The sequence below is a fragment of the Geospiza fortis genome, unplaced genomic scaffold, assembly GCF_000277835.1.
Source record: "Geospiza fortis unplaced genomic scaffold, GeoFor_1.0 scaffold390, whole genome shotgun sequence".
Taxonomy (NCBI): domain Eukaryota; kingdom Metazoa; phylum Chordata; class Aves; order Passeriformes; family Thraupidae; genus Geospiza; species Geospiza fortis.
The window spans coordinates 975,606-989,197 of NW_005054501.1; the positions used below are offsets into that span (position 1 = coordinate 975,606).

At 53.2% G+C, this 13,592-nt stretch overlaps 2 protein-coding genes across 2 annotated transcripts in view; one reads left to right on the plus strand and one right to left on the minus strand.

The window, feature by feature from the left end:
• Positions 1 to 7,725, plus strand: part of ITGB2 (integrin subunit beta 2) — an 11,359-nt gene extending 3,634 nt beyond the window's left edge. The window contains exons 3-17 of the mRNA XM_005428738.2: positions 1,182 to 1,325; positions 1,639 to 1,727; positions 2,030 to 2,213; positions 2,413 to 2,583; positions 3,171 to 3,412; positions 3,736 to 3,891; positions 4,111 to 4,206; positions 4,346 to 4,435; positions 4,614 to 4,754; positions 5,003 to 5,187; positions 5,880 to 6,124; positions 6,364 to 6,583; positions 6,716 to 6,930; positions 7,036 to 7,202; positions 7,501 to 7,725. Of these exons, the coding sequence (XP_005428795.1) occupies positions 1,241 to 1,325; positions 1,639 to 1,727; positions 2,030 to 2,213; positions 2,413 to 2,583; positions 3,171 to 3,412; positions 3,736 to 3,891; positions 4,111 to 4,206; positions 4,346 to 4,435; positions 4,614 to 4,754; positions 5,003 to 5,187; positions 5,880 to 6,124; positions 6,364 to 6,583; positions 6,716 to 6,930; positions 7,036 to 7,202; positions 7,501 to 7,563 (2,349 nt within the window). The 5' untranslated portion in view covers positions 1,182 to 1,240 and the 3' untranslated portion in view covers positions 7,564 to 7,725. The remainder of the gene's footprint in view (positions 1 to 1,181; positions 1,326 to 1,638; positions 1,728 to 2,029; positions 2,214 to 2,412; positions 2,584 to 3,170; positions 3,413 to 3,735; positions 3,892 to 4,110; positions 4,207 to 4,345; positions 4,436 to 4,613; positions 4,755 to 5,002; positions 5,188 to 5,879; positions 6,125 to 6,363; positions 6,584 to 6,715; positions 6,931 to 7,035; positions 7,203 to 7,500) is intronic.
• A 1,735-nt stretch (positions 7,726 to 9,460) lies between these two features.
• Positions 9,461 to 13,592, minus strand: part of KMO (kynurenine 3-monooxygenase) — a 10,617-nt gene continuing 6,485 nt past the window's right edge. The window contains exons 8-15 of the mRNA XM_005428739.1: positions 13,359 to 13,430; positions 11,611 to 11,732; positions 10,991 to 11,138; positions 10,511 to 10,568; positions 10,329 to 10,411; positions 9,988 to 10,089; positions 9,844 to 9,903; positions 9,461 to 9,670 (exon numbers count right to left, since the gene is read on the minus strand). Of these exons, the coding sequence (XP_005428796.1) occupies positions 9,503 to 9,670; positions 9,844 to 9,903; positions 9,988 to 10,089; positions 10,329 to 10,411; positions 10,511 to 10,568; positions 10,991 to 11,138; positions 11,611 to 11,732; positions 13,359 to 13,430 (813 nt within the window). The 3' untranslated portion in view covers positions 9,461 to 9,502. The remainder of the gene's footprint in view (positions 9,671 to 9,843; positions 9,904 to 9,987; positions 10,090 to 10,328; positions 10,412 to 10,510; positions 10,569 to 10,990; positions 11,139 to 11,610; positions 11,733 to 13,358; positions 13,431 to 13,592) is intronic.

The window sequence follows — 13,592 nt, forward strand, 5'->3', positions numbered from 1 at the left end:
CTGGGCAGGTGGAAAAGCAGGAGCTCATTGAGTCCATAGGTTTTGTCCTCACAGCATGTGAGTGAACTTCTGGTTTGTAGCAGAACTGGAGCCTAATTAGGCACATTTGGGGTGTCAGTCACTGAGTTCTACAGGAAACAAAGGCAGGACCCTCTTTTCTTTCCTGCAAGCTCAAACTCTGCAGGCAGAATCTGGAGGTGGCAGGACTGTGTTGGGCCAGCTCAGCACAGGGTGTGCATGACTCATAGACAGGGACATTGCAGCTGTGACAATAAATTATGCCCTTAAAATCTTACCGTCAGGGACTGTTGGGGTGGAGAGGAACTTGCAGAGCTCTTTGTCCAGAAGGGCTCTGGCCACCCACAATAGGATGGTCTTGTGCAGATGTGGCAGAGTGAACTCCCAGGCCACATCACCCTCTGGGTTTGGCTGGGTGACCTCAGCAGTGCCTCTTGTTGGCTGTGCAGCAATGTGGTGCTGGCTGTGGAGCTCTGCCAGGGGCACTGGATCCAGGGCAGGGTGGGCTTCCAGATGGCCCCAGCTGTGATCAGTGATGGCCACCACCCTTAGGGTCCTGCCTCATCTCAAAACCTATAGCACAGCTGGGCAGCAAACCTCACTGTGCAAACATTACCCTCTGACCTAGCTAGACTTTCTCTCTGCCCTTGGGAGGAGACCAGACACACTTTCAAGGCTGACCACTGTCATCCTCAGCTGGGGTGGTGTCCTGGAGAGGCTGATGAGCTAAGACAGCACACCCTGATGCCTCAGATGATGCCTCAGAAGGGGATCTGAGCAGCCCTCACGTACTAAGCTGCCTCAGTGTCTTCTGACGGTTTCTCTTGTTTTCTCATTTCCACATCTCTCTGATCTGTTTATTCGGTGAGCTGACAGGAAGGGCTGATGGCAGGAGCCAAGGAGTGGTTCTTGTCTTACTCAGGGCAGCTATCAGAGCTATTTTGAAACTGATGACCTGGTTTTCAGACACTGTGTCTAGTATTGCTATAAAGCGCAATGTCTGTTGTTCCTTTTACTTTTTTATTCCTTTTTCTTCTTTTAACAAATTCCTCTTTTCTGACTTCCCCATGTTCCATGTTGCAAGGCCATTGCACGGTCAGGGTTTGCTCTGCTGGGGAGAGGTGTGACACATGACAGTGTTAATGACTGTGATCTCAGCACAGGTTGCCCAGAGAAACTGTGGCTGCCCCATCCCTGGGGCACATCCCAAGGGGTCACAAGGATGCTTTTTGTCCTGCAGAAAATGCCTCGTAACTGCTGCCTCCAGCTGCCAGCAGTGACCTGTGTGCTGCTGCTGGTGACAACAGGTGAGCCCGACCTGCCTTCCTCCCAGCACCTTTCATGGGCAGTGAAAAAGTGGGGGGGATCCAAAATGCTGCCCAACAGCAGGGGGAACACAGCACTGAGAGGTGTGCAAAGGCCATGTCCTTCCAGTTCCTGAGATCTGGAGTTAACACCAGCCAGCCCATCTGAAGGACAGCAAGGCAGCTGAGGGCCCTTCCAGAGCCCCCAGCATTGGTTTGAGAGGCAGGGCAGGCTCAGACCAGCATAGGTGCCTGGTGTTGGTGTCTGAACACCCCCAGCTGCCCCCATACCAACTCTGTCTTCTTGCCTTTCCAGCCTTTGCCATGGAGTGCCCCAAGATCAAGGTGGGGACGTGCAAGGACTGCATTCAGTCTGGTCCTGGCTGTGCCTGGTGCAAGAAGCTGGTAGGTCCATGTAGCCTGTCTAGCTGTCACCCCCCAGCAGTCAGCTAACAGGCATCAGGACAGTCACCCTGCCTGCCTGGCTCTGCCTGACTTCATTGTGGGAATGTTTCATGTCCTGCATGGAGGATGGGGCCAGGAGGGATCCAACAGCCATGACCTTTCTCCATCAGTACCCATCAAAGGTTTTCTTTTCTCCATCAATGCCCTGGAGACCTGGTTTGGGGGCCAGGTTGTCTTGTAAGGTGCCTGTTCACCCCCTGCTCCTCTGACTTCTGTTTTCCTGCTGGTGTTGTCACACACAGAATTTCACCAAAGCCGGCGAGCCTGACTCCATCCGCTGTGACACCATTGAGCGGCTGAAGCAGAGGGGATGCCCAGGCAGTGAGATTGAGTTTCCAGGCAATGAGATCAAAAAAACACAGGACAAGCCCTTAAGCAGTGAAACGCAGCTGACTCCACAGGAGGTGCACCTGAAGCTGAGAATAGGTATGCTCTGCCTGGCTTTCCCAACTCCCTTCTTGTGGCCTGCCAGCAATGCCCTTCCACTCATCCCCAGACTCACCTGAGACAGAGCAGCACGTTGCAGCCTGCATTTCCAGCCCTTTTCTTCCAAGAGAGAGGAGGGGTGGGGGATGGCACAAGCTGGCCCAACGCGGCAGCTGATCCCGCTGTCCCTGTTCCTCAGGCCAGCCTGCTGTGTTTGAGGTGAAGTTTCGCCGTGCCATGGGGTATCCAATTGATCTCTACTACCTCATGGACCTCTCCTACTCCATGCTGGATGACCTGGAGAACGTGAAGAAGCTGGGAGGGGAGCTGCTCAGGGCTCTGGAGAGCACCACGCCTTCTCGGCGCATTGGTGAGTGTGACGGTGTTCGCAGGGGTCCCAGGATGAGGGAAGAGACGAGAATGTTGACTCCATGCTTTAGAAGGCTTGATTTATTATTTTATGATATATATTGTATTAAAACTATACTAAAATTATACTAAAAGAATAGAAGAAAGGATTTCATCAGAAGGTTAGCTAAGAATAGAAAAAGAATGATAACAAAGGCTTGTGACTGACTGAGACAGTCCGGACAGCTGGGTTGTGATTGGCCATTAATTAGAAACAACTACAGGAGACCAATCACAGATCCACCTGTTGCATTCTACAGCAGCAGATAATTATTGCTTACATTTTGTTTCTGAGGCCTCTCAGCTTCTCAGGAGAAAAAATTTTAAGGAAAGGATTTTTCATAAGACATGTCTGTGGCAAGTGAGCCTCTCTTCAGCCTGACACTTCTGTTTGGGAAGAGCTGCAGAGCTGGAGGGGGATGCGGGGAGTGGACAGCAGGTGTCCTCTGCCAGGCTGAAGAGTGTGGCAGGGCAAGGGACATGGCATGTACACAGGGGCCAGCAGATTGTCTGTGCTCTGTCCCTAAAACTGTAGTCTGGCTGTCCTAGGGTTTGGCTCCTTTGTGGACAAGACAGTGCTGCCATTTGTGAACACGCACCCCGAGAAGCTGCGGAACCCCTGCCCCAATAAGAACACCAAGTGCCAGCCTCCCTTCGCCTTCAAGCACATCCTGTCGCTGACGGACAACGCCCAGCAGTTTGAGAGTGAAGTGGGCAAGCAGTTCATCTCAGGGAACCTGGATGCCCCAGAGGGAGGGCTGGATGCCATGATGCAGGCAGCAGTGTGCGGGGTGAGTCCTGCACCTGCCCTCTGCCAGCAGCTGTGCTCGGGCAGGAGGGCTGCTGCCACACACAGCCTGGAGAGGGCTGCTTTTCCCCCTCTCCAGGTGGGCTCTGGAAGCCCATCCTGCCTAAGATCTGATCTGGCAGCAGGGCAGGTCAGTCTGGTGAGTACAAGGGAGCATCTTACCCCAGAGCCTCCTAATCCTGATCTCCCTTTACCCACCTGCCTCCTGCCCCCTGCCCCATGCTGTGGCTGACACAAGAGCTTGGAAAGGACGCTGTCCCGCCAGCCTTGCTCAGGGACAGGGGCCACTCTGTGTGCCACTTGCAGGACCAGATTGGCTGGCGCAACGTGACCCGCTTGCTGGTGTTTGCTACTGATGATGGATTCCACTTTGCTGGGGATGGCAAGCTTGCGGGCATCCTGACCCCCAACGATGGCAAGTGCCACTTGGAGGACAACATGTACAAAAGGAGCAACGAGTTTGTAAGTACCTGGGGGCTGTTCAGCATCTCCAGCACCCTCCACCTCCCTCCCCCAGGCAGAAAAGACAATGTCATGTAAAACAGCCTGTTGCAGAGACCCAAACATCACCTCAATCACCATAAATTGTGCTGCCACACCCAAAGTGTGTGGTGTGCTCCTCCACCCTCTTCTGCTGGTGGGGGAGGTTGTGCTGAGTGTGATATCCCTCTCCCCATCCAGGACTACCCATCTGTTGGCCAGCTGGTCCAGAAACTTGCCGAAAACAACATTCAGCCCATTTTTGCTGTCACCAGTAGGGTGGTGGATGTTTACAAGGTGAGAATATGTCAGATGGTCCAGATGCCTCCATCCCCTTCCCAGGAGGATGGACACAGCTGTGTGTGTCTCCTGGTGCTGTCTCCTGCTCTGCAGTCATGTGGTAGGAAGTGCTCACCTCTTTGCTCTCCACTGGCAGAAACTCAGTGAGATGATCCCAAAGTCAGCAGTGGGGGAGCTGAACGAGGACTCCAGCAACATCATTGAGCTCATCCAAGTGGCCTACAATGTAAGTGCTGGAGTTCCCACCTCTCCAATGACATCACCTGCATTTCCAGAACCACCCTAGGCAGCTGAGATCCTGACCTGTGGTGCTTTCTGGCTCTTCTTCCTGACCTGCAACCCCATACCCTCTTGGTTTGGTCTGCTTTTGAACTGATGGCACTTTCTCCACTATTTTTCCAAAGAACCTCTCCTCACGGATCATCTTGGACCATTCCACCTTGCTGGACACTCTGGATGTCAAATATGACTCCAAATGCAAAAATGACAAGGACTCCATGGATGAAGCAAGAGGCAAATGCGACAATGTCAAGATCAATGAAGAGGTATGCTCTCCTGTACCAGGAACAGAAGCTTGCACAGCTTCTGTTGCCCATCCTGTTTAAAGACAGGAACCCTAGTTGCTCTTCCAGGCTTTTTGTTTCTATTAATTTAATGCCAAGAGTGTCCAAAATACTATGGGATGCGGGAGATCCTCTGTTGTTCTGGATGTGCATGTCCTCAGCCTAGGGCCAATACCACACTCTGACAGCTGGACATCTGGCCCTCCCCTGTCCTCCTCTGCACTTTCTAGGTCACCTTCAAAGTGAAGGTCACAGCCAAGGTGTGCATTCCAAACTATTCCTTCACCATCCGGCCCCTGGGCTTCACAGACACCCTCACTGTCCACGTGGCCAGCAACTGTGACTGCCACTGCAACGACAAGCCTGACCCAACTGCTTGCAGTGGGCAAGGCAGCATCAAATGTGGGACCTGCAGGTAGGTGCTGTCCATCCAAAACACGATTTCAAATGCTGCCAGAGCTGGGGAATTGCTGGGAGATGGATTTTGGGCCAAACCAGGGCTGGGCTCTGTAGCTTTGCACAAATATTTTTTGTTCAGAGATGTGGATTCGTGTGTTCCCCTTGGAACTGTCCCCTGTGTACACAGAGGCAGGGACACAATGAATTGGCTCTTCTCTTTGTAGAGGTTATGCTGTTTTCCTAAGGGCCTCAATCCCTCCAACTATCCACCCATCCATCCCAGTATCAAATCATTCACCAATCCACCCACTGAGCAGACACAGATTTCTGTAGAAATCTCTCAAAATCCCATTTCTTGGCTGCAGCTCACACAGGTCTTTAAGTGTAATTATTGCTTCATGGCCTCTCAGTGACATGGAGAGGAAAAGACTGGGTTTCCTCAGGAAATACTCACATCTCCTTGGCAAGGGCCTGGAAATCATAAATATAAGAATAATTTCACCAATTTATTTGGTGTTGTGAGTACGACTTGTGGAAAAGCAGCATTTCTGAGGCTTGCTGCTCCAGCACGGAGATAGCACCAACATGCTGTCATGGTTTTTGGTGAGACTGTCCCAGATTTGCTACAGGGGTAGCAAAGGAGAGGTCTGGGCCCTGTGCATGGCACATGGCCGCTGACCCAAGCTTGCTCCTCTCCTCTGGCTGCAGCTGCAACTCAAGGTACACAGGGAAGAACTGCGAGTGCGACACCAAAGGGAAGAGCAGCAAGGAGCTGGAGAGCAGCTGCCCTGGGGACAACAGCTCGGTGATCTGCTCGGGGCAGGGGGACTGCGTGTGCGGGCAGTGCGTGTGCCACACCAGCGACATGCCTGGCAAGTACATCTACGGCACCTTCTGCCAGTGTGACAACATGAACTGCGAGTTCTTCAATGGCTCCCTCTGCGGCGGCCCAGGTGATGCCCCTGGGACGGCTTCTCCACTGCTTAGAAGAATTCAATGCCCAGGGAGATGCGGCCTTTTCGTGCCATAACCCCAGTGGGAGGGTTTGGGGCTGCTGGGTCCCACCACACCAGCCTGCAGGACCTCCTTGAGGGTGGTGTGGTGAGGGCGGGGTGGATGATGCTCTCCAAGCGTGGGCAGAGGGAGGGTGGCCTGGCTGTCTGCAGGATCTGAAAGATCTCTTCCTCTGCAGCACGCGGGCAATGCGACTGTGGGGCGTGCAAGTGCCAGCCTGGCTATGAGGGCAGCGCCTGCCAGTGCCAGCAATCCACGGAGAACTGCCTCAACGCCCACAGACATGTGTGCAGCCTCCGCGGGACCTGCCACTGCAACCGCTGCCAGTGCACGGGGGGGTACCAGCCCCCCTTCTGCCAGGAGTGCCCAGGCTGCCCCTCTCCCTGTGGCAGATACATGTGAGTGATGGGCACAGGGGCAGCAGGGATCCCCAGTATCCCAGGGATGCACAGGCAGGGCCCAAAATGCCCAAATCCAGGTGAGTGGGTCTCTGCCCCTGCAGATGTGAGCTGCAGCTGCTTGTTTTGCAGTTCCTGTGTGGAGTGCAAGTTCTTCGGCAGTGGCCCCTTTGAGAAGAACTGCTCCCAGGCCTGTGCCAACATCCAGCTGTCCGCAAACTCAACAAAGGGGAGCACAAATGATAGAAAATGCAGGGAAAAGGATTCCCAGAACTGCTGGATGTCCTTCCATATGGTCCAGGAGGATGGCGAGGAGATATATACCATCACCGTTAATCCTGAGAGAGGTATCCCATCCCTGCTCCTCCTGCCCTGCCACAGACAGGCTGCCAACAGACTGCCTCACCAGGGGCTGCAGCCTGATACCATCTGTCTGTCTGTCTGCCCCACAGAGTGCCCACAGCCTCCCAATGTCCCACTGATCGTGGGAGGCACCATCGCTGGCGTGCTCCTCATTGGCATTCTGGTCCTGGTCATCTGGCGGTTCCTGATGGAGCTGCTTGACCGCCGGGAATACCGCCGGTTTGAGAAGGAGAAGACCAAAGCCAAGTGGAATGATGTAAGAGAGCCCATCCGTGCCAGTGGGGTGTTCTGGGTGCTCAGATCCACTGGGGAGGGGACAGTAGGAGGGGACATCCTTTCCAGAGGCAGCCATGTAGACCTGAGCCCTCCCCACTGCTCGTTTTTCAGCCCAGATGGATTTTGCCATTTAGGGGCCTAAATATCCTATGGATAAATATCCTACAGCCTAAATATCCTTCTTCCAATGCTGTCTGTGCTGTTGGCATTGGGATGGGTGGGATGGGTAATGCTCTGCTGGGAAGCTCAACACAAGCCTCTCTCTTCTCTCCCTTCAGGCTGATAATCCCCTCTTCAAAAGTGCCACCACCACTGTCGTCAATCCCAGGTTTAATGAATGAGGCAATACCTGGCAGCACTGGGAAATGCCGAGCTAAGGAAAGCTCAAACTAAGGAAAACTTAAACTAAGGCTCCCATCCCTTCTTCTTTATCCTCATGGTTTCATCCCTTCTTCCAAGAGGCCCCCGTCATGTCAGGTGCTGGCTGAGGGACTGCACCCATGCCAGCCTCCTGGCCCATTGCTTGATGATTTTGTTAAGTGGAGCTGGTAGAGGAGAACACCACAGGAATATGCAGTGGCTCCTGTCCCATCTCCTGATGCTAACTTTGCTTTCTGGCAGCAGTCTTGGACACTGAGCCCCAAAGCCAGCTGAGAGCACAGAGCACTTCCAGCTTTGATGTTGAGCTGGGATTTCAAAACTTCCATCTCTCTTCTGCTGCAGCAGGATCTACCTCCAGGATCTGCTCCATGCCTTCCCCTGCTGCATTGGTCTCCACCACTATGCAATGTTTTCCAGAGAACTCACTGCTGAGTAGGACAGAAGGGGTCCAAGCAGCTGCTCCAGAGGCTGCAGTGATATCACAGGCCCTAAGGGCTAGTCAGCACCTCTACCTTGCCATGAAGAGCAGCTGGAGAACATGCACTGGATCTTTTTCCCAAATCACCAACTGCTTCATGACATCACTCGAATCTACCTCAGGCAAGGTTCTGCCTGGGCTTCTGCATGCTTGGCTTACCTCCATCATGCCTTGAAGTCCTCTGCACAGTAAGGAGCCACTGTTTGATGTATGAAACTTGATCTGTGATCTATGAGCACCTGGAAAATGAAGGTTGGAGGTCAGCCATAGCTTCTTCCAACCCCTGGGGCATGATCTTCTGCCTGCTTTGCCAGTGTGTCAGACATACCAGGAGCCAGCTGTGAAAAACACCTGGCAGTACCCAGAGCATCTCCAGCTCAGCACTTATCCCAACTTATCCCAACCACACACTGTAGCCAGTTGTTCTTACATTGTGTGTCATTCCTGTGAAATTGTGGTACAATTCCTTATTTGCTTTGAGTTTGGGATTAATTTGCATAGAGTAGTATTGTGTTGCTTCTTTATTTTCTTTCTGAAGCAGTTAAATGTGTATAAAGATTAATATATAAGGTAAATACATCTGTCCTGCTAAGAACTGGGTGCAAGGGCAGCAGCTAAAGCATTCATTGGAGAAACTGCAGTCACACCTTGTCATTGCTGCCACTGTTTTCCATAAATACAGTGCCTGGGAAAGATCCCATCTAGAGAAGCAAACTGTTTTCTACACAATTTGCCATCTATGCCATGAATGGTGCTCCCTTTGCAAACCAAAACTGACTCACTGAATATTGCAGAGCAGTGTTTGTCCCTGCCCATGTGCTGGCAGATGTACATAGACCACCTCAAATGAGATTGGCAGTGCCACATCAGATCAGGGGGCAATTTGGGCCATTTTATTGTTCTTAAGCAGTGACTGTGAGGGTCTGGGGCAAGGTAAGAAGAAGGAAAGTGTGTCTCATAATCCTCCTAGTACTATCCCAGGCTGCAGCTATTTTTGACTTCAGGACCCTCAAAATGTTGTCATGTTTTTGCTAAGAGCAGCAGTTTGCAGGCTGGGACACACCAGTCAGGTCATAGAATCATGAGATCATTAAGGTTGGGAATAAACTCTAAGATGATTGACCATCTAACCATTAACCCAGCACTGCCAGGTCCAACACTAAGCCATAATCTCTAAGTGCCACATCTACACACCACATCCCTTAAGGCCAGGCTGCCAAGGTTACACACCTGAGCCCCTGGAGAGGCTTTCTGGGCACTGTGCCTGCCAGGCTCCTCTCAGCTGGCAAAGGGAGAAAGGCCAAACTGCTTCCAAGGGGCTGCAGGAGCTGCCAAACCACATCCCAAGAGAAACAAAATCACCCAGCCGAGCCAACAGTCCGTGCCTTCGTTTTTATTACAGCAAGGAGCTCCCCATACATTTAATCCACTCTTGTGCCAAAGGGAAGACTTCCAATATTCTTCAGATAATGGGGCCAGCCCCACAAGTCTTCCAAGCAGAAGTTCAGGTTCCGTGCCAGGCGCTTTATCAGCAGGTAGGTGCCGCCCAGTCCTGCTGCCCCCACTACAACGAGCCCTCGATTAATTACCTGCAGGTGCAAAGAGAAACCCCAACATCGTCACAGGCTGGCCCCTACCCTGCAGCACCAAGCAAAGTCATCACACCTGAGAACATCCCACCACCAAAGCTGAGCAGGGCTGGTGCGCAGGATGCTCCCAAGGCCAAGTGGCATGGGGAAGGTGGGCACCACCCCTCACCAACCTTTGTCTGCCATTTCCAGCGCTGAAGGGCCTCGTGGTAGCGAATTCTGGTGAAGGTCACCTGGGAGGGGGTGCAGGAGAATGTCACCATGCCAAAGCCAGGCAGCAGGAGCTCAGAGAAGTGCGGAATGACAGGCTGGCTTACCATGGTGTACAGTGGGACGATGGTGGAGGGCATGAGGGCGTGCAGGAGGTTGTCCACGCGCTTGCGGAAGATGAACCATGCGGAATTGACGTGCTCGCGCATCTGCAACAGAGCAGCAGTCACCCCTGTGCCATGGGCTTTGCCAGAGCTCCCCTGTGCTTTGCCAGCTCTCCCAATGTCCTGGAGGGGATGCAGGGCTTCCTCAGCCCCAGTGACATTCCCAAGGAGCTCTGAGGCTAAAGCCTTCCAGGATGAGAGCCCAGCCTGCCTGCTGCGTGCATCCTGAGAGCTCTGCTGTGTGCCTGGCCCTGGAACCACAGGCCTGTGTGGGGCTCACCTACCTCTACATAATTGTACATGGCTAAATCCGAGATTGCATGGTCATCTGGCACCCTCAGTCTGGAGAACTCAGGGAGGCAGGCAGCTGGGAGAAGAAAGAAGCAGTTCACAGGCAGCTCCCTGCAGGGCACCCAGCTGCCCTCAGGTTCCTCTGCTCCCTCACGTCCCCAGCCACCTCACTTACCGAGGTCATTGTGGAACTGGTCCATCAATTCATCAAAGACCAGACAATCTTCAAAGCCCTGGGAGGAATATTAGGGGGTTAACAGGCATAAAGGACCCACACATTCCGGAGACGTGCTCTCATGGATGCGTAGCTGGTGTAGATGTTTGGTCCCACTGACCACAGCTTCAGAGCAGGAGTCTCAGTCCAGGCCCCTCTGACAGGAGTCTTGAGGGAAATCGAGGGGATTGCCCTTCCCAGCTGCCTGGACCCCCCTCCCATATCATCCTCTGCTCCATGGGAAGGTGGCCTCACCACCCTGTCCCCAGTCCTTCCCAGGAGGACATCCTGATGGGAGCTCAACCCCTGCCAGTGCAGAGGACATGAGGCTGTGGGACAGGCCAGCCCATGAACTCCACAGAGTTAAACACTAAAACCAGGCATTTGTGGGTGAAAGGAGTGGGATCCCCACCAACAGGGACAGGCCAGCCACGAACTTACTGCATTCATGCCCTGTCCATAGAAGGGCACAACAGCATGAGCAGCATCTCCCATCAGCACGCACCGGGAGGAGAGGTTGTAGGAGGAGCACTTCACAGAGATCATGGCCTGGGCTGGCAGCAAAAAGTAATCGTGCTTCAGCTCTTGCCTTCAGGTAAAACAACAGATTTTGGTGTGGGGGACCACAAGAGAGAAGAGCAAGCCGTGCCACAGCCAAGCTGAGGAAGCCAGGCCACAGACACTGTCAGCTCTGGTATGCAATCCCCAAGCCTGTGCACTAGGCTGCTTGTGCTGGGAAAAATGTGAAAGTCAGCTTCCCCCCTGTGGCCCAGACATTTTGTCTGCAGGTTTTAAGTTCTGCACAGACCTTAATTAATGTTAAATCAATATCTTGATTACTGACATCTTGGTCTTCTCACTGTGAGCGGTGGTAGATGTTGGTCAATGTGGGAAGGACATACCAGAGAGTATCTGAGTTTCTCAGTTAATATGAAGTCCTGGGATAATTCATTTTAAGAGGAAAGGAAACTGCCTATCACTGTTGATGTCATCCAAGAAAAAGCCCATCCCAGAATAGATACCTGTGTTGATGAGTGAAAAGGGGAGATGGGAACACTTACTCTCCGATGAGGGGAATGGCATCTGGGAAGTAGGTCTGGAAAAACTCCAGCACTTGCTCTCCTGTTGTGAGCTTCTCAAACTCCTCAAAGGGCATGAAGAGCGTGCAGGTGAAGGACTTGTCCTGCCAGCCAGGAAAGAGGGTCAGTGAGAAGCCCAGAGAGCAGAGAGAACACCTGAAGCAGCAGCTCAGTGCCCAGCCTGCCACCTGGCAATCACAGTGACCCAGAGAGGTGCCACAGGTACCTACTCAGCACTGCGAGGTAGGACTGGCTCTGAGCACCCTGCCCTGCACCCCCTCAGGCTGTGGTCAGCCTGGCACAGGCTGGGTGTCCCTCCTGGCTCTTCTCTGGACATGTGCCAGTATGTGCCCTGGTGGCCAAGGAGGCCAGTGGCAGCTGGCTTGTGTGAGAAACTGTGGCCAGCAGGAGCAGGGAGGTGATTCTTCCCCTGTACTCAGCACTGGGGAGGCCACACCTCGAGTGCAGTGTCCAGTTCTGGGCCCCTCCGTTCAGGAAGGACATTGAGGTGCTGGTAGCATGTCCAGAGAAGGACAACAGAGCTGGTGAAGGAGCTGGAGCACAAGTCCTGTGAGGAGCAGCTGAGGGAGCTGGGGATGTTTAGCCTGCAGAAAAGGAGGCTGAAGTGGAGACCTCATCCCTCTCTACAACACTCTGGAGACCTCATCACTCTCTACAACACTCTGACAAGGGGATGTAGCCAGGTGGGGGTCAGGCTCTGCTCCCAGGTAACAAGGAACAAGATGAGAGGACACAGTCTTAAACTGCACAAGAGGAGGTTTAGACTGGGCATTAGGAAGAATTTCTCCACAGAAAGGGTGATCAGACATTGGAATGGGCTGCCCAGGGAGCTGGTGGAGTCGCTGTCCCTGCAGGTTTTTAAGGAAAGACTGGATGTGGCACTCAGTGCCATGGTCTGGTTGATGAGGTGGTATTGGGTCATGGTTGGACTCTGTGATCTCAGAGGTCTTTTCCAATCTCATTGATTCTGTGTTTTGGTTATCCTGTGACTCCTGACCCTCCCAATCCTTGCCACCACAGCTGTTCATCCCCACCATCCCCTGTACTCAGCACTGGGGAGGCCACACCTCGAGTGCAGTGTCCAGTTCTGGGCCCCTCCGTTCAGGAAGGACATTGAGGTGCTGGTAGCATGTCCAGAGAAGGACAACAGAGCTGATGAAGGAGCTGGAGCACAAGTCCTGTGAGGAGCAGCTGAGGGAGCTGGGGGTGTTTAGCCTGCAGAAAAGGAGGCTGAAGTGGAGACCTCATCCCTCTCTACAACACTCTGGAGACCTCATCACTCTCTACAACACTCTGACAAGGGGATGTAGCCAGGTGGGGGTCAGGCTCTGCTCCCAGGTAACAAGGAACAAGATGAGAGGACACAGTCTTAAACTGCACAAGAGGAGGTTTAGACTGGGCATTAGGAAGAATTTCTCCACAGAAAGGGTGATCAGACATTGGAATGGGCTGCCCAGGGAGCTGGTGGAGTCGCTGTCCCTGCAGGTTTTTAAGGAAAGACTGGATGTGGCACTCAGTGCCATGGTCTGGTTGATGAGGTGGTATTGGGTCATGGTTGGACTCTGTGATCTCAGAGGTCTTTTCCAATCTCATTGATTCTGTGTTTTGGTTATCCTGTGACTCCTGACCCTCCCAATCCTTGCCACCACAGCTGTTCATCCCCACCAGCCCCATGCTGTGCCCCAGGAGAACATGGCCTGGCTCAGCACCATGTTGGGCAGTGCAATCATCATGAAGGTGTTCCTCGGCCAGATGTGGAGGTAGTTTGGTTCCATGGCAAACTGGAAGAGAAAGAAAATTGCCTTGTATCCTTGACCTGCCCTGCTCAGCTGCCCCAGCCCAGGCTCTGGCTGCCCTGCACACCACCACAACAGTTCCCATGGGAAGATGCAACAACTGCAGGACCCCTTTCTGGTCCCTGGTGCTTCAGGGAGACACAGAGC